General features: G+C 38.3%; 1 protein-coding gene across 19 annotated transcripts in view; it reads right to left on the minus strand.

The window, feature by feature from the left end:
• Positions 1-19,315, minus strand: part of COMMD1 (copper metabolism domain containing 1) — a 174,722-nt gene that overhangs the window by 104,106 nt on the left and 51,301 nt on the right. For 2 of the 19 annotated variants that reach the window (XR_015136737.1, XR_015136739.1), the window contains exon 5: positions 18,240-19,085. The exons of 16 other annotated variants lie outside the window; for them this stretch is intronic. Coding sequence is in view for 1 of the 3 variants with exons in the window: in XM_086326422.1 (XP_086182548.1) it covers positions 14,909-15,877 (969 nt within the window). In the remaining 2 variants the exon portion in view is untranslated. Of the gene's footprint in view, positions 1-7,281; positions 19,086-19,315 lie in introns of those variants that run through there. One more of the 19 variants, XM_086326422.1, reaches the window with a different exon arrangement.

Consider the following 19,315-nt stretch of genomic DNA (forward strand, 5'->3'; position numbering starts at 1 on the left):
AAAAAAAATCCACATCACTCAAATTCTCTATTAATAACTATAATCTATAAATATCCAGTTCCATGATGAGAAAATAATAAATAAAAATATAAAAATAAAATAATAAGATGAGAGTAAAATGAATTAGTGCTCTGATGAAATCTTACGTAATTTCACAGTGCCTTATAGCCAGGCTTGGTTTGATATACTATAAATGTGTGATGCCTTGTCCATAAGAAGTACTAAGTAAATTTTGTTAAATGTATTATTTTAGATTTGTAGCCTATCTTCAACCAAATAGTTCATATTCAATAATACTACTCTAAAGTATACTACATTATGTTTTTCCATAAATTTTCAAACCTTAACTGCCACTGCTGTTCTGAGAAGAATAAGCAGCTAAACTGAAGTGGGAAATCATCAAAGGGCTCAGGCAATGGAGCCTTGGATAGGACAGTGATGTTTAATACTTCATTTCAGAACAAGCTTTCCCCTGCCTGACCAAAAGTTCCAAACCAAAATACAATACCTCCTTTCTCTGGGCACAGTGACTGACCCAAATTAATCTCCCAATTTAGAGTAGGTGGAGAAGTGGTTTTGCCTCTTGGGTGTGATGGTACCAGAAGAATATGAGGCTAGATGGTTGCAAACAGTCATCTTTGATTTTCTGGCAAAATATCTGACTGCAAAAAAAGATGAAAATGTATTCTAATGGAGTGCTATCCCTGTTCTGTGATCCCCAAGGCCCTGGTTCCTACAGACCTCTCTTCGACTCCATGTTATCTCAGCATCTTTTCCACCTGTAGACACCAAAAAATCCCATTTACTATTCAAAATAGTTTAAGCTGTATAGCTATCATTTGGAAGCAAGAGTTCTACCTAAACTTAAGCATTAGAAATGAGAACAGAGGAATGTAAAGGTAGGTAGTGTACACACAGAATATAGGCAGAATGGGTGGAACAGAGGCTGAAAGACAAACATGTTGTCTTTCATTCCTCTATTAATATAAAAATTGTACAATAAATGTTAGAACATAAAGGCATTTCTCATAACAATTCAACATACATTTACTGAATATCTGCCTATTTACCAGGTATAAGGGTCCAAAATTTCTGGCTATGTGACTCAACAGAAACATTAACTTGTATAATATACTATAATTAAATAAAATTATTTCTACTGGCACTTTGCTTCACAATATCACAGCACAACACAGCTGATGTGTATCATTCTTTTCCTCAAAGCATATCAAGAAATCTACTCTGATTTAACTTCACTTGTGACAGAAGTTATTTTGATTGGATTCCAATCAATAATACCTTGAACTAAAATCAGTTCACCTAAAAAAACGTGTTACCATCTCTATAACATAGTTTTCTTTTTTTTTGCCCAGTGTGTCCTGCAGGATGTAGTTTGCCAACCCTGCTCAAGAACATGCTACAAAAAAAACTGACACATGTCCCACATGACTTGGCAGTGTCCCATCTAAGATCATGTGGAAAGAAAACCTGTTTATAATTACTTGGACCTAGAAATTAGTCTTTTACTTTTTACATTAAAAAAGTATTTTTTGCACAGTTTTAATAAGTTCTGAATTTTCCAGGAATGCAACTAACGTAGCTTGTACTTTGGTCAGAACTTTATAAACAGGCTATCAAGTATTTTACAAAATCTCATTACCAGAGGCAATACCATTCGTATTTTTATATCTAAACTACCAAACCATCTATATCTGTCTGTACTTATTGCTGCACATTCACTATATATATACTTATTGCTGCACATTCACCATATATATATATATATATATATATTCACTAAATATATACCTGCAAGTATTTAATTCATTATATGTTCTAATTCAGTAATGTTTCAACATTTACATTTTTTTTTTTTTTTGGCTGCACCACATGGCATGCAGGACCTTAGTTCCTGACCAAGGATTGAACCTGCTTCCCCTGCAGTGGAAGCACAAAGTCTTAGTGGAAGCAAAAGTTCCTCAACACTCACATTTTTAAATATATATTTTAAATTACTTTACTTTTTTATTTTCCTCATAACTTTACATTATACTCATGTCACCATACTGATTAGAAATTATACATATTAACTTTATTATATGTGAATTATAATTACATATGTATTTCATTTAAGGTTAAAAAGAACTCTATAGTCAGGTCACTCAAGATGGCTGTTCTCTTGTTCTCTGTACATCCCCTGCCTAACAGCGCCTGCTTTACTCACATGACCAACCTTACAAACTTGTTCCAGGCCCCAGCTAGTGGCTCTTTTTATCAAAAGGTTGATGAGGGGTGTGGGCCTCTGATTTCCCTGGTAACTAATAAGCCAATTTGACATAATTCCCCCTATAACTGGCAATCTCCTCTTCCATATGGACACGAATAAGTGACTAAACTATCCCTTCCACCCAGGAGTGAAACCTGCCACGATGTCCGCTCTACCGTCTGCTGCACATGGTGGGGTGCTGCTCCAGGACCTTGTTTCAGATGTGTAAGCTCCCTCATCCATTAAACCAAAAAGCAAGAGTTAGAACCAGATATGGAACAACGGACTAGTTCAAAATACGGAAAGGAGTACATCAAGGCTGTGTAATGTCACCCTGCTTATTTAATCCATATGCAGAGCACATAATTAGAAATGCTGGCTGAATGAAGCTCAAGCTGAAATCAAGATTACCAGGAGAAATATCAATAACCTCAGATATGCAGATGACACCATCCTAATGGCAAAAAGTGAAGAGGAACTAAAGAGCCTCTTGATGAGGCTGAAGGTGAAAAAAGAGAGTGAAAAAGTTGGTTAAAAAAAGCAACCTAAACTAATAATAAAGAAAAAGTAAACTAATGTATGGATGTGAGAGTTGGACCATAAAGAAAGCTGAGCACCAAAGAATTAATGCTTTTGTACTGTGGTATTGGAGAAGATTCTTGAGAGTCCCTTGGATGGCAAGGAGATCAAACCAGTCAATCTGAAAGGAAATCAATCCTAAATATTCACTGGAAGGACTGATGCTGAAGCTGAAGCTCCAATACTTTGGCCACCTGATGCGAAGAACTGACTCATTGGAAAAGACCCTGATGCTGGGAAAGACTGAAGGCAGGAGGAGAAGGGGATGACAGAGGATGAGATGGTTGGATGGCATCACCAACTCAATGGACATGAGCTTGAGCAAGTTTCAGGAGCTGGTTATGGACAGGGAGGCCTGGCGTGCTGCAGTCCATGGGGTCACAAAGAGTCGGACACAAATGAGTGACTGAACTGAACTGAACTGAAACTAATAGCAATTCCCATCCATTAAACTGTCAAAAAGTAAACTATTCCACAACACTAAATGTTGTTTCTTCACTTAACTGAACATTTTTAAAGAGCAATTTTGTATATAGTTCAGTCACTCAGTCCTGTCCGACTCTTTGCAACCCCATGGACTGCAGCACGCCAGGCCTCCCTGTCCATCAGCAACTCCCGGAGCTTACTCAAACTCATGTCCATAGAGTCAAGGATGCCATCCAACCATCTTATTCTCTGTCGTCCCATTCTCCTCCCGCCTTCAATCTTTCCCAGCATCAGGGTCTTTTCCAATGAGTTGGTTCTTCGCATCAGGTGGCCAAAGTATTGGAGTTTCAGCTTCAACATCAGTCCTTCCAAAGAATATTCAGGACTGATTTCATTTAGGATTGATTAGTTGGATCTCCTTGCAGTCCAAGGGATTCTCAAGAGTTTTCTCCAACACCACAGTTCAAAAGCATCAATTCCTCGGCACTCAGCTTTCTTCACAGTGCATCCATACATGACCACTGGAAAAACCATAGCTTTGACTAGACGGACATTTGTTTGTAAAGTCATGTCTCTGCTTTTTTCATATGCTATGTAGGTTGGTCATAGCTTTTCTTCCAAGGAGCAAGTGTCTTTTAATTTCATGGCTGTAGTCACCATCTACAGTGATTTTGGAGCCCCCCAAAATAAAGTCTCTCACTGTTTCCATTGTTTCCCCATCTATTTGCCATGAAGAGATGGGACCTGATGCCATGATCTTCGTTTTCTGAATGTTGAGTTTTAAGTCAATTTTTTCACTCTCTTCTTTCACTTTCATCAAGAGACTTTAGTTCTTCTTCACTTTCTGTCATAAAGCTGGTGTCACCTGTTTATCTGAGGTTATTGATATTTCTTCCAGCAATCTTAATTCCAGCTTGTGCTTCATCCATCCAGGCACTTCACATGATGCACTCTGCATATAAGTTAAATAAGCAGGGTGACAATATACAGCCTTGACAAACTCCTTTTCCTATTTGGAACCAGTCTGTTGTTCCATGTCCACTTCCAACTGTTGTTCCTTGACCTGCATACAGATGTCTCAGGACGCAGGTCAGGTGGTCTCGTATTCCCATCTCTTTAAGAATTTTCCACAGTTTGTTGTGATCCACACAAAGGCCTTGGTGTAGTCAATAAAGCAAAAGTAGATGTTTTTGTGGAATTCTCTCGCTTTTTCGACGATCCAGCGGATGCTGGTAATTTGATCTCTTGTTCCTCTGCTGTTTCTAAATACAGCTTGAACATCTGGAAGTTCATGGTTCAGGTACCATTGAAGCCTAACCTGGAGAATTTTGAGCATAACTTTGCTAGCATGTGAGCTGAGTGCAATTGTGTGGTAGTTTGACATTGCCTTTCTTTGGGATTGGAATGAAAACTGACCTTTTCCAGTCCTGTGACCACTGTATTTTGTATTATTTATCAAAATTGAAGATGTACATATTCTAGAACTCAGCAACTCTTCTGCAATGGAAAAACCTTCAAGTAAGTCTTATGTCTGTGCACTGGAAATCCCATACAGGAACAGTTATTTCAACAATGTTAGTAATAGTAATAAATTAGAATCAACCAAATATCCAGGACTACAACAACAAAAATGGTCAGTGACAATCAAACAATGGACTAACACACAGTAAATGAATTAGAATTATATTTATCAATATGAATAAAGCACACACAATGCTGAACAACAAAAAAGTCAACTGCACACAAATATATAAAGGTATGATACTATTTATGTAAAATTTTATCAGATGAAAAACACTATAAATTTAAAACATATATATAGTAAAAGTGTAATATTATGCAAGAGGTTGATAATCAACACCTAATGCAGGTCAGAGGATACTTCAGAGGATAGGGAGAATGCAGTCTGAGAGGCATATAGAAAGCCCTAGTAATATCTACAATTTTTTTTAATGTTTTTAATAAACGTTTAACACAGAATACAGAAAAGCTGTGAAAATAGTACAGAGTTAGTACCACATACTCAATTTCCTTGGCTATGAACACCTTATACCTTACTTGTGACAATTAGTGAATCAATACTGATACATTATTATTAACCACAGTCTATACTTTATTCATATTTCCTTAGTTTTTACCTGGTGTGCTTTTTATGTTTCAGGATCCCATCCAAGTTACATTACATTTAGTCATCATTTTTCCTTAAGTTTCCCTTGGCTATGATAGTTTTTCAAACTTTCCTTGTATTTTGTAACTTTGACAATTTTGAAGAATACTAGTCAGGTACTGTGTAGAATATTCCTCAGTGAGGATTTGCTTCATGCTTTTCTCATGGTTAGACTGGGTTATAGGATTTGGGAGAAAAACTAGAGGTAAACTGTCATTCTCATGATACCATATCAAGAATACATGCTAGCAGCAGAACTTATCACTGTTCATGGGCCTAGCAGAGTGTTTGTCAGGTTTCTTCACTGTAAAATTACTATATTCTCTCACTTTTCTATAACCTACTGTTTGGTAGGAAGTCGCCATGAGCAGCCCACACTTTAGGAACAGGAAGTTCTGTTCCAGCTTCTTGGAGGCAAAGTATCTACATAAATTATTTGAAATTCTTCTGTGCAGGTCAATAATGTTTTCAGTTCAGTTCAGTTCAGTTCAGTTGCTCAGTCGTGTCCGACTCTTTGCGACCCCATGAATTGCAGCATGCCAGGCCTCCCTGTCCACCACCAACTCCCAGAGTTCACGCAAATGCACGTCCATGGAGTCCGTGATGCCATCCAGCCATCTCATCCTCTGTCGTACCCTTCTCCTCCTGCCCCCAATCCCTCCCAGCATCAGAGTCTTTTCCAGTGAGTCAACTCTTCGCATGAGGTGGCCAAAGTACTGGAGTTTCAGCTTTAGCATCATTCCTTCCAAAGAACACCCAGGGCTGACCTCCTTTCGAATGGACTGGTTGGATCACCTTGCAGTCCATGGGATTCTCAAGAGTGTTCTCCAACACCACAGTTCAAAAGCATCAATTCTCTGGCACTCAGCCTTCTTCACAGTCCAACTTTCACATCCATACATGACCACTGGAAAAACTATAACCTTTACTAGACAGACCTTTGTTGGCAAAGTAATATCTCTACTTTTTAATATGCTATGTAGGTTGGTCATAACTTTCCTTCCAAGGAGTAAGCGTCTTTTAATTTCATGGCTGCAGTCACCATCTGCAGTGATTTTGGAGCCCAAAAAAATAAAGTCTGACACTGTTTCCACTGTTGCCCCATCGCTTTCCCATGAAGTGATGGGACCAGATGCCATGACCTTAGTTTTCTGAATGTCATTAGACAAAAAAGAAATAATAAAGACCAGAGCAGAAATAAATGAAAGAGAGACTAAAACAAAATAAAAACAAAAGGATCAATGAAACTAAGAGTTGATTCTTTGAAAAGATACACCAAATTGATAAACCTTAGCCAGACTCATCAGGAGAAAAACCCAGGCCTAAATAAATAAAATGAGAAAGGAAAAAGGAGAATTTACAACTGACAACACAGAAATATAAAGGGTCATAAGAGATTACTACAAACAAGTATGTGCCAATTAAATGGACAACTGAGAAGAAATGGATAAATTCCTAGAAATGTACAATCTCCCAAGACTGAGCCAGGAAAAAAAAAAAAAAATATATATATATATATATATATATATATGTACAGACTAATTACCAGTAGTGAAACTGAATTAGTAATTGAAAAAACAAACAAACAAACAAAAAACCCAATAAGCAAGTCTAGGACCAGAAGGCTTCACAGGTGAACTCTACTAAACATTTAAAGAAGAGTTAATGGCTATCCTCAAACTATTCCAACAAAAATTGAAGGGAAAGAAACGCTTTTAAACTCATTCTTTGAGGCCAGCATCACCTGACACAAAACCAGACAAAGGCACTACAAAAAATAAAAGAAAATTTCAGGCCCGTATCACTGATGAATGAATATGCAAAAATTCTCAACAAATATTAGTAAACTAAATTCAACAATACATTAAAAGGATCATACACCATGATCAAGTGGGATTTATTCCAGGGATGCAGTTCAGTTCAGTTGCTCAGTCATGTCTGATTCTTTGCTACCCCATGAACCACAGCACACGAGGCATCCCTGTCCATCACCAACTCCCAGAGTTCACCCAAACCCATGTCCATTGAGTCGGTGATGCCATCCAACCATCTTATCCTCTGTTGTCCCCTTCTCCTCCTGGCCTCAATCTTTCCCAGCATCAGGGTCTTTTCAAATGAGTCAGCTCTTCGCATCAGGTGGCCAAAGTATTGGAGTTTCAGCTTCAACATCAGTCCTTCCAATGAACACCCAGGACTGATCTCCTTTAGGATGGACTGGTTGGATCGCCTTTCAGTCCAAGAGACTCTCAAGAGTCTTCTCCAACACCACAGTTCAAAAGCATCAATTCTTCGGCACTCAGCTTTCTTTATGGTCCAACTCTCACATCTGTACATGACTACTGGAAAAACCATAGCCTTGACTAGATGGATCTTTGTTGACAAAGTAATGTCTCTGCTTTTTTGATATGCTGTCTAGGTTGGTCATAATGTTCCTTCCAAGGAGTAAGCGTCTTTTAATTTCATGGCTGCAGTCACCATCTGCAGTGATTTTGGAGCCCAGAAAAATAAAGTCAGCCACTGTTTCCACTGTTTTCCCATCTATTTGCCATGAAGCGATGGGACCAGATGCCATAATCTTAGTTTTCTGAATGTTGAGCTTTAAGCCAACTTTTTCACTTTTCTTTCACTTTCATCAAGAGGCTTTTTAGTTCTTCACTTTCTGCCATAACGGTGGTGTCATCTGCATATCTGAGGTTATTGATATTTCTCCCGACAATCTTGATTCCAGCTTGTGCTTCTTCCAGTCCAGCATTTCTCATGATGTACTCTGCATAGAAGTTAAATAAGCAGGGTGACAATATACAGCCTTGACGTACTCCTTTTCCTATTTGGAACCAGTCTGTTGTTCCATGTCCAATTCTAACTGTTGCTTCCTGACCTGCATACAAATTTCTCAAGAGGCAGGTCAGGTGGTCTGGTATTCCCATCTATCTCTTTCAGAAGTTTCCACAGTTTATTGTGATCCACACAGCCAGGGATGCAAGGATGGTTCAAATCCAAAAATCAAAGAGACATACCACATTAACAAATTGAAGAATAAAATCCTATGATCATCTCAAGAGATGCAGAAAAAGCTTTTGACAAAATTAAACATCGATTTAGGATACCAACTCTCAACAAAGTGGGTACAGAGGAACATACCTCAACATAATAAAAGTCATATGGGACAAACCTACAGCCAACATCATACTCAATGGTGAAAAGTGGAAAGCCTTTCCTCTAAGATCAGGGACAAAATAAGGATGCCCACTCTCGCCACTGTTATTCAACACAGAATTGGAAGTTCCAGCCACAGAAGTTGAACAAGAAAAAATAAATAATAAAAGGAATCTGAACTGAAAGAGAAGTAAAACTGTCACTTCATAGATGATGATACTATATACAGAAAATCCTAAAGATACCACCAAAGAACTATTAGAACTCATAAATGAACCCAGTAAAGTTGCAGGATACAAAATTAGCATACAGAAACCTGTTGCATTTCTGTACACTAACAGAATTGTCAGAAGAAAAATTTTAAAATGTGTGTGTGTGCTCAGTCGCTCAGTTGTGTCCAACTCTTTGCAACCCCGGGACTGTACCCAGCAGCTAGGCTCCTCTGTCCATGGAACTTTCCACGCCAGAATACTAGTGGTAGTTTAGTCGCTAAGTAGTGTCCAACTCTTGCGACCCCATGGACTGTAGCCTGCCAGGTGCTCTGTCCATGGAATTCCCCAGGCAAGAATACTGGAGTGGGTTGCCATTTCCTTTTCCAAGAATACTGGAGTGCATTGTAAATACCATTTATAAAAGAGTAAGATACTAGGAACAAATCTAACAAAGGAGGTAAAAGACCTATACATGAAGAATTTTAAGACCCTAATGAAAGAAACGAAAGATAACGTAGACAAAAAGAAAATACTGTGCTTACAAACTGGAACAATTAATTTTGTTAATATGACCATATTACCTGAGGCATTTACAGATGCAGTGTAATCACTATCAATATACCAACAGCATTATTCACAGAACCAGAACAAACAATTCCAAAATTTGTTCTAAAAGGCCACCTACTGAATGGGAGAAGATGTTTTCAAACAATATATCTGATAAGCAGTTAATATCCAAAGAATTCATACAACTCAATAGCACACACACAAAAAAAGTTTAAATGGGCAGAAGATTTGAATAGACATTTCCCCAAAGAAGACATATGGATGACGAACAGACACAAGACATGGGGCATCACTAATCATCAAGTAAAGGCAAATCAAAATCACAGTAAGACATCAACTCAGAACTGTCAGAATGGCTATCATCAAAAGACAACAAATAAACGCTGGCAAGGACGTGGAGAAAAGGGAACCGTTATGCACTGTTGGGAATATAAATGGGTCCAGCTGCTCTGGAAAACAGTATGGAGACTTCTCAAAAAATCAAAACTAGAATTACCATATAAGAATCATTAATATCTCTAATTTTACTCTGGATGAAAAGAGGAAAGCAAAACCTGCCAGTCTAATATGCTGCTGCTACTGCTAAGTCGCTTCAGTCGTGTCCGACTCTGTGCGACCCCATAGACGGCAGCCCACCAGGCTCCCCCGTCCCTGGGATTCTCCAGGCAAGAACACTGGAGTGGGTTGCCATTTCCTTCTCCAATGCATAAAAATGAAAAGTGAAAGTGAAGTCGCTCAGTCATGTCCAACTCTTAGCGACCCCATGGACTGCAGCCTACCAGGCTCCTCCATCCATGGGATTTTCCAGGCAAGAGTACTGGAGTGGGTTGCCATTGCCTTCTCCTAGTCTAATGTAATAAATACAAATTAATGTGGAAAATCTTGCTTCTTACTACCAAGAAGAAGAATATCGGGGACATAAATTCAATAACCCCAAAGTACTATTTTTTAAGTGTATCAAATGTAAGTGATGAATCAATGCAGTGTAATAGCTTGTAGCTCTTTGTAATGAACTAGATAAAATAATGTCAAAGATAAATAATAAACTTCTAGGATAAGTATCTAATTCACTTAAATATAAATGACCTTGAATTTAGGTAATTCTATTTTTCCAAGAAAGAAACAAAGTTTAATTGAAGATATATTCCTTATCATGGTCAGTACTGCTAGCAACTTATATAAATAATTTTTAAAAAACAAGCAGAAAATTCTCACCCACAAATAATACACTTACCATCAATCTCATCCTACTTGGAAATAACTATCTTTTTCTAGTTATATTGTGTGGGGTTTTTTTTAACATAGTAAGGAAAAAAATATTGCTGGAATGTGCCAAGGCAATTGTTTGAATAAATAGCTACTTCTTTAGTGACTATGTTATATCCAAGAAGAAAGAATGATTAGGAATTAAGCAAGATAATGCACGAGATATAAATATTTGCTTCTCCAAGTACTTAATGGGAACAGTAATTAAGAACTTCAGAAAGTTATGCATTCCCCTAATTTCCATGAAGTAAGTTAACTGGAACACATCAAAGGGATTTAAATTCATCATCATGTCTAAGGAAAACAGATTTAGAAGCACAGAAAACCAACCAAGAACTAACAATAGTTCAACCCCCATAGAAATTACTCATGGTAACCAAAAACAAACATTTACTTGTCAACATTTCTGTCAAGGTTCCAAAAACTTTGCTATGCAAAACGTGCAGACATTTGTTTAGTTAAGCCTATGAACTACAGAATGCTACCGGTTGTTAACACAAAGAACTTAAGACCTCAGGAAAGCAAAAGCAATTTGCCTCTCAGTTCAGTTCAGTCGCTCAGTCGTGTCCGACTCTTTGTGACCCCATGAATAACAGCATGCCAGGCTTCTCTGTCCATCACCAACTCTCAGAGTTTACTCAAACTCACGTCCATCGAGTCAGTGATGCCATCCAGCCATCTCATCTTCTGTCGTCCCCTTCTCCTTCTGCCCCCAATCCCTCCCAGCATCAGGGTCTCTTCCAGTGAGTCAACTCTTCACATGAGGTGGCCAAAGTACTGGAGTTTCAGCTTTAGCATCATTCCTTCCAAAGAAATCCCAGGGCTGATCTCCTTCAGAATGGGCTGGTTCGATCTCCTTGCAGTCCAAGGGACTCTCAAGAGTCTTCTCCAACACCACACTTCAAAAGCATCAATTCTGCGGCGCTCAGCCTTCTTCACAGTCCAACTCTCACATCCATACATGACCACGGGAACAACCATACCCTTGACTAGACGGACCTCTGTTGGCAAAGTAATGTCTCTGCTTTTGAATATGCCATCTAGGTTGGCCATAACTTTCCTTCCAAGGAGTAAGCATCTTTTAATTTCATGGCTGCAGTCACCATCTGCAGTGATTTTGGAGCCCAAAAAAATAAAGTCTGACACTGTTTCCCCATCTATTTCCCATGCAGTGATGGGACTGGATGCCATGATCTTCGTTTTCTAAATGTTGAGCTTTAAGCCAACTTTTTCACTCTCCACTTTCACTATCATCAAGAGGCTTTTAGTTCCTCTTCACTTTCTAGTGACTATTAATATTAGCTTGGTAGTAAAGGGTCATAAAGAGAATGTTTTTTCTCCTGATTTATTTCATAAGAATATTTTCTGTCAAAAATATATTTAGGGACTTCCCTGGCAGTCCAGTGGTTAAGAATCTACCTTCCAATGCATGGGACACCCAGGTTCAATCCTTGGTTGGGAAACTAAGATCCCACATGTCTTGGGGCAACAGAGACCATGTGCTCCAACTAGTGAGCCCAAGTGCCACAACCAGAGAAGCTTGTGTGCTGCAACAAAGACTCAGCACAGTCAAAAAATATTTTCTAATAATAATAATAAAAGAAATACATATTTACACAATTAAAGACCAATACTAGGTCAAAAGACCTTAGTTGCATTTCTATAGCCTCTTGGAATAAAAACTCACATAATAAGCTAAAGCAAGTGAAACAGCCCAAAAAATGGTTTAGGTAAATTAGTGTTTTCAAAAGTCTTCTTGTTTTTAAAAATTAAATATTTCCTTTGAAATTGTTTATGCTATTATTTAAAGTAGAACATTGTCCAAAACATAAGCAGAAATAGTCCAAAAGAAAAATAGTTTTGTCTTTTATTTACTTTCAGTAAAAAGGGCTTCCCAGTGGTAAAGAACCCACCTGCCAATGCAGGAGACACAAGAGATGCAGGTTCAATCCCTGGGTCAGGAAGATTCCCTGGAAGAGGACATGGCAACCTACTCCAGTATTTTTGCCTAGAACCCCATGGACAGAGGAGCCTGGAGGGCTACAGTCCAGAGTAGAAAAGAGGTGGACATATCTGAGCAACTTAGCATACAAATTAGCAAACTCTGATTTATTGCACTTGCAGTTAGAAAATGGTTTTGCTACTTGAAACACTTCTCTGAGCTTTAATTTCCCTAAAATTAAATGAAGGGGATCTCCCAAATGATCTCTATGTACTCTGCCCCCAGCATTAACATTCCATGTTACTACATCTATAGACTGAGCGCCATAAAATTACCAGCATTCAACCATTTTTGACTTACAAAAATGGTAATTTGAAGTGGTTCAATCTTGTTAAATCTAAGTTTTATTCCTTCCTATAAACTATCTTTGGCCTCATGCAGCTTTTGTATATTTTTTTTAGTACAGTTGATTTACAACATTGTGTTATTTTCAGATGTATAGCAAAGCGATTCAGTTACACTATGTATGTATGTATCTATATATATTTTTCACTTCTCCCATTATATAGTTCTGAATATAGTTCCCTGTGCTATACTAAGTCTGTGTTGTTTACTTTATGTACGGTTTTTTTGTATTCTTAAAGTAGAGCAAAATGATGAAAGCTGTCTCTAATTGCCATTAGTATCAAATGCACTTCATTAAAAAAATTTTAAGGCCTATTTTATTCCTGAAGAAAAAGAAGATAATCTGATATGGAAACCCTCCTATGTTGCTGCTGCTAAGTCGCTTCAGTCATGTCTGACTCTGTGCGACCCCATAGACGGCAGCCTACCAGGCCCCACCGTCCCTGGGATTCTCTAGGCAAGAACGCTGGAGTGGGTTGCCATTTCCTTCTCCAATGCATGAAAGTGAAAAATGAAAGTGAAGTCGCTCAGTCATGTCCGACTCTTAACGACCCCATGGACTGCAGCATACCAGGCTCCTCCGTCCATGGGATTTTCCAGGCAAGAGTACTGGAGTGAGTTGCCATTGCCTTCTCCCCCTCCTATGTTACTACTTCCCAATTCAGTTTTAAGTATTTGCAGCATTTGCTGTAGCCCACTCAGTTTTATGACTCCAACTGTTATCACTGTATGATCTTCATCTCCTGGTTTCAACCAACTTCCCAATAGGTCCTGTCCTAAGCTCTCAAAGAGATGAATAACACAAACATGCCTTGAAGAGCACACAAACCAGTGTGTAAACAAAAGCGCAATGCAGCATCCTTGGCTTTCCTTATTTACTCGGAAATCTAGAGCAGTACTACCCAAAGTACAGTCTGTAGACCAATGTCAGTTCACAAACTTCATTACAAGTCCCCAACAAGGTGACTGTCAGATCAGATCAGTCGCTCAGTTGTGTCCAACTCTTTGCGACCCCATGAATCGCAGCATGCCAGGCCTCCCTGTCCATCACAAACTCCTGGAGTTCACTCAGACTCACGTCCATCGAGTCAGTGATGCCATCCAGCCATCTCATCCCCTGTTGTCCCCTTCTCCGCTTGCCCCCAATCCCTCCCAGCATCAGAGTCTTTTCCAATGAGTCAACTCTTCACATGAGGTGGCCAAAGTACTGGAGTTTCAGCTTTAGCATCATTCCTTCCAAAGAAATCCCAGGGCTGATCTCCTTCAGAATGGACTGGTTGGATCTCCTTGCAGTCCAAGGGACTCTCAAGAGTCTTCTCCAACACCACAGTTCAAAAGCATCAATTCTTCTGCGCTCAGCCTTCTTCACAGTCCAACTCTCACATCCATACATGACCACAGGAAAAACCATAGCCTTGACTAGATGAACCTTTGTTGGCAAAGTAATGTCTCTGCTTTTGAATATACTATCTAGGTTGGCCATAACTTTCCTTCCAAGGAGTAAGCGTCTTTTAATTTCATGGCTGCAGTCACCATCTGTAGTAATTTTGGAGCCCAGAAAAATAAAGTCTGACACTATTTCCACTGTTTCCCCCTCTATTTCCTATGAAGTGATGGGACGGGATGCCATGATCTTCGTTTTCTGAATGTTGAGCTTTAAGCCAACTTTTTCACTCTCCACTTTCACTTTCATCAAGAGGCTTTTGAGTTCCTCTTCACTTTCTGCCATAAGGGTGGTGTCATCTGCATATCTGAGGTTATTGATATTTCTCCCGACAATCTTGATTCCAGCTTGTGTTTCTTCCAGTCCACCATTTCTCATGATGTACTCTGCACAGAAGTTAAATAAACAGGGTGACAATATACAGCCTTGACAAACTCCTTTTCCTATTTGGAACCAGTCTGTTGTTCCATGTCCAGTTCTAACTGTTGCTTCCTGACCTGCATACAAATTTCTCAAGAGGCAGATCAGATGGTCTGGTATTCCCATCTCTTTCAGAATTTTCCAGTTTATTGTGCTCCACACAGTCAAAGGCTTTGGCATAGTCAATAAAGCAGAAATAGATGTTTTTCTGGAACTCTCTTGCTTTTTCCATGATCCAGCGGATGTTGGCAATTTGATCTCTGGTTCCTCTGCCTTTTCTAAAACCAGCTTGAACATCAGGAAGTTCACAATTCACATATTGCTGAAGCCTGGCTTGGAGAATTTTGAGCATTACTTTACTAGCATGTGAGATGAGTGCAACTGTGCAGTAGTTTGAGCATTCTTTGGCATTGCCTTTCTTTGGGATTGGAATGAAAACTGACCTTTTCCAGTCCTGTGGCCACTGCTGAGTTTTCCAAATTTGCTGGCATATTAACTGCAGCACTTTCACAGCATCATCTTTCAGGATTTGGAATAGCTCAACTGGAATTCCATCACCTCCACTAGCTTTGTTCATAGTGATGCTTTCTAAGGCCCATTTGACTTCACATTCCAGGATGTCTGGCTCTAGGTCAGTGATCACAACATCGTGATTATCTGGGTCGTGAAGATCTTTTTTGTACAGTTCTTCTGTGTATTCCTGCCATTTCTTCTTAATATCTTCTGCTTCTGTTAGGTCCATACCATTTCTGTCCTTTATCGGACCCATCTTTGCATGAAATGTTCCTTTGGTATCTCTGATTTTCTTGAAGAGATCCCTAGTCTTTCCCATTCTGTTGTTTTCCTCTATTTCTTTGCATTGATCGCTGAAGAAGGCTTTCTTATCTCTTCTTGCTATTCTTTGGAACTCTGCATTCAGATGTTTATATCTTTCCTTTTCTCCTTTGCTTTTCGCTTCTCTTCTTTTCACAGCTATTTGTAAGGCGTCCCTAGACAGCCATTTTGCTTTTTTGCATTTCTTTTCCATGAGTATGGTCTTGATCCCTGTCTCCTGTACAGTGTCATGAACCTCATTCCATAGTTCATCAGGCACTCTATCTATCAGATCTAGGCCCTTAAATCTATTTCTCACTTCCACTGTATAATCATAAGGGAGGTGACTGTAGAAAGAGAATAAACATTCAGAAACTTTTTTGACAATGTAATGGGTTTTTTCTTAGATCAATTATTCTAACAAAAAGATTAAACCTTGTGTTTTTATGTATTTTTGGTCATAAATTGAAAATTCTAAAAAACAACACACATACACACACACACAAGAAAACTGGTCCTCAACAGACATCATTTAAAAAGCACTGGTTATTCCAATATAAAATTGAAAATTAAAAAAAATAAAGTTGAAAGAAAAAGAAGCACTGGTGTTGAGTCTATTATTTTTGCAGTTTAGGTCAGCTGTATTTTAAACTAAAAACACTCATCTCATATCTGACTTCATCAACTAATAGCTAATCAGCCCTGTTTCCACTATAATAAAAATCCTGGCTACATTTAAAAGGAGGGAAACAAGGATACCAAGAAGAAAATAAGGTGCTGGCTATGGACAAGTTGGAAAGATTAAAGTCAAAGCTAAAAATAAGAAATGAGAAAATGCTATTAGTCTTCAAAGGGGAGAAAAGAAAATATTTCACGTTGACAGCAAATTTTATAAATCACTGTTGTCTATGCCTGGTTCTTCTTACAGGAAAAAAAGAAAAGCTGCAATCATATGAATTTCTCAATTCACACAATTCAGCAATTGAAAATTACCAATAGAAGGAAACTTCAGCAAAAAGGAGAGATATGGAGTAAGTAGGAGACTTTATTCCTCACACATCTGTGTAACTAGTCCTGTTCCTTGACATCTGTGATAAAATAATAGTCTCTGTTTATCTGATGTCTCCACACCTGGGAAATTACTGGAGCCTTTGTAAACAAAATCCAACCATGTTTCATTTGGCACAGGTAAACACAGAAATGCAATCAAATCATATTTCAAAGGCAATTTCATATTTCCCATTACTAGATTTACTACACAACTGATAAAGAGCCAGTGGGTATTTGCTGTATGACGCAGGGAGTTCAAACCTGTGCTCTGTGATGGGGTTGGTAGTGGGAGGGAGGTTCAAGAGGGAGAAGACATATGTATACCTATGGCTGATTTCATGTTTATGTATGGTAGAAACTAACACGATATTGTAAAATAATCACCCTCCAATTAAAAATAAATAAATTAAAAAATGATATACAATGGACTAGTGTATCTCTTGAGTACTACTGCCATATTCTATTCTAAATTTACACATTAAAAAAGAAACTAATTTTCCTAAGAGAAAAATTTGGCCAATTACGGACTCACCTAGAGTACCTCTGGATACATTCCAAAGTGCAATGACAAGTACAACTACTATGTAACAGTGACTATACCAAGAAATTTCCAGTTTTCTGGCTGCTTTAACATCCAATTAAGGGCAGACAGCCCAGAATCTGGTGATAGAGAGCTAGATGGGAGTGAGAAAAATATAAAAGTACACACTGTAATACATTTAGTGATGAATCTGGCTAAATATATCCATATCAGGTAACAGAACACCTGTGAAAACTGAAGTCTGAACATCAACAATTTAAAAACAGCCTCAAACAACTGGGAAATCTTGGGTACACAGCACTTAGTCACTGTGCTCCGATAATTATGTGTTCCAGAAGGTACGCTTAGCTAGTAAATAAACCTACCCAACCTCCCAGAATTTTCAGGGCAGTTTTTTTTTTCTTTTCTCTTGTATTTATTTATTTGACTACATCAAGTCTTAGCTGTGAAATACAGACTCTAGTTGTGGCATGGGCTCTGGAGCACAAGAGCTCAGTAGTTGTTGCTCGTGGTGCTCCACAGCATGTGGGATCTTAGTTCCCCCACCAGGGGTGAGACCCAGTCTCCTGCATTGCAAGGTGGATTCTTAACCACTGGAACACTAGGGAAGTCCCTCTGAGGGCAGCTTTATAGACCTTCTTTCCTTAAGGAAATCAAACCTTGATACTTCAATAAAAGTAAATACTTATTTATCCTTTTGCATGGCTGAACATTCTCAGACAAGTTTTCTGTAAGGCAAAAAAATAAAATACTGAGAAAAAAAAGGCAATGAAGTCTCCTTGTGAGAAAGGATACTGAACTCTGAAGCTCCAACTCCTGTCCTAGAGATCTACCTTGCCCTTAATGATAACCCCTTGCAGCAGCCACTTTTTTTCCTCACATTTTAGTAACTGCTCTGGTGAATTTTTAAACATCTACCCCTAACTGAGATTACACTTGGTTTTTCAATCTTTCTTAGTCATGTATAAGATTTCACATACAGTCATCAGTTGATCACCAACTATTTATTAAGTGTTCACAAAGCTCAACACTATGTTGAAATACCTGCTCATACAATATTTACAGTTTAGTAGAAAGACTACAGATTATATCTAACAATTTTCTCTGCAGAAGTAGTTTCATTTCTGGTTTTTTAAATAGTCTTACTTGGTAGCTAGGCCTAGCAGATAAATCACACTGTTAAGCCATACAGTCCTCTCCATTAAATAAGATATGTAATTTATCAGAAATTATCAGCTGGAAACTACAGAAATTAAAACTACTTCAGAACATTTTACATGAAATTTTACATCCATGTTTATGCTTTCATATTAATAAAAACTCTATCACAGTAGTTTTAGATTTTTTAATTATATTCATTTACAGCAAAGTAAATATATCTGCTATTCTGAATATTCACAGAACATTTATTTAGATATCAAACACTCAACTAGCTGAAAAAACAAAATTCAGATAATAATAGGTTCAGAAACACTACTCAGTCTCTCAATTCTTTATCACAAATATAAAAATGAAAAATACAATGAAGAAGATGACAAAAAGAAGAGAAAATGGTTAAGAAACAAGTGTTATGACGTCTAGATATACAGATTTCTCTGGGTATACAGCTAAGAAGCATGCATTCCCACTGCAGAACTTCAGAAAGGGTTTCCCTGGTGGCTCAGAGGTAAACAATCTGCCTGCCAATTCAGGAGAAACAGTTTCGATCCCCGATCCTGGAAGATCCCACATGCCACGAAGCAACTGAGCCCATGTGCCACAAGTATTGAGCCTGTCCTCCAGAGTCCAGGAGCCACAACCACTGAAGCCCGAATGCTCTAGAGTTTATTCTCTGCAACAAGAGAAGGCACCACAATGAGAAGTTCTTGCACCGCAATTAGACAGTCACCCCCACTGTCTGAAACTAGAGAAAAAAGCCTATGCAGCAAACAGACACAGCACAGCAGAGTAAGAATTAGTAACAGGATTTAATACATTGATGAGAATGATTTTATGACTTTTGTTTGAAACACTGCTGGTTCTTTAATGCTTTGAGTTAAACAGGCATTTGAAAAAATCTAA

The sequence above is a fragment of the Bos grunniens genome, chromosome 11, assembly GCF_055505025.1.
Source record: "Bos grunniens cultivar Pamir isolate PY7600 chromosome 11, Bosgru_T2T1.0, whole genome shotgun sequence".
Classification (NCBI taxonomy): domain Eukaryota; kingdom Metazoa; phylum Chordata; class Mammalia; order Artiodactyla; family Bovidae; genus Bos; species Bos grunniens.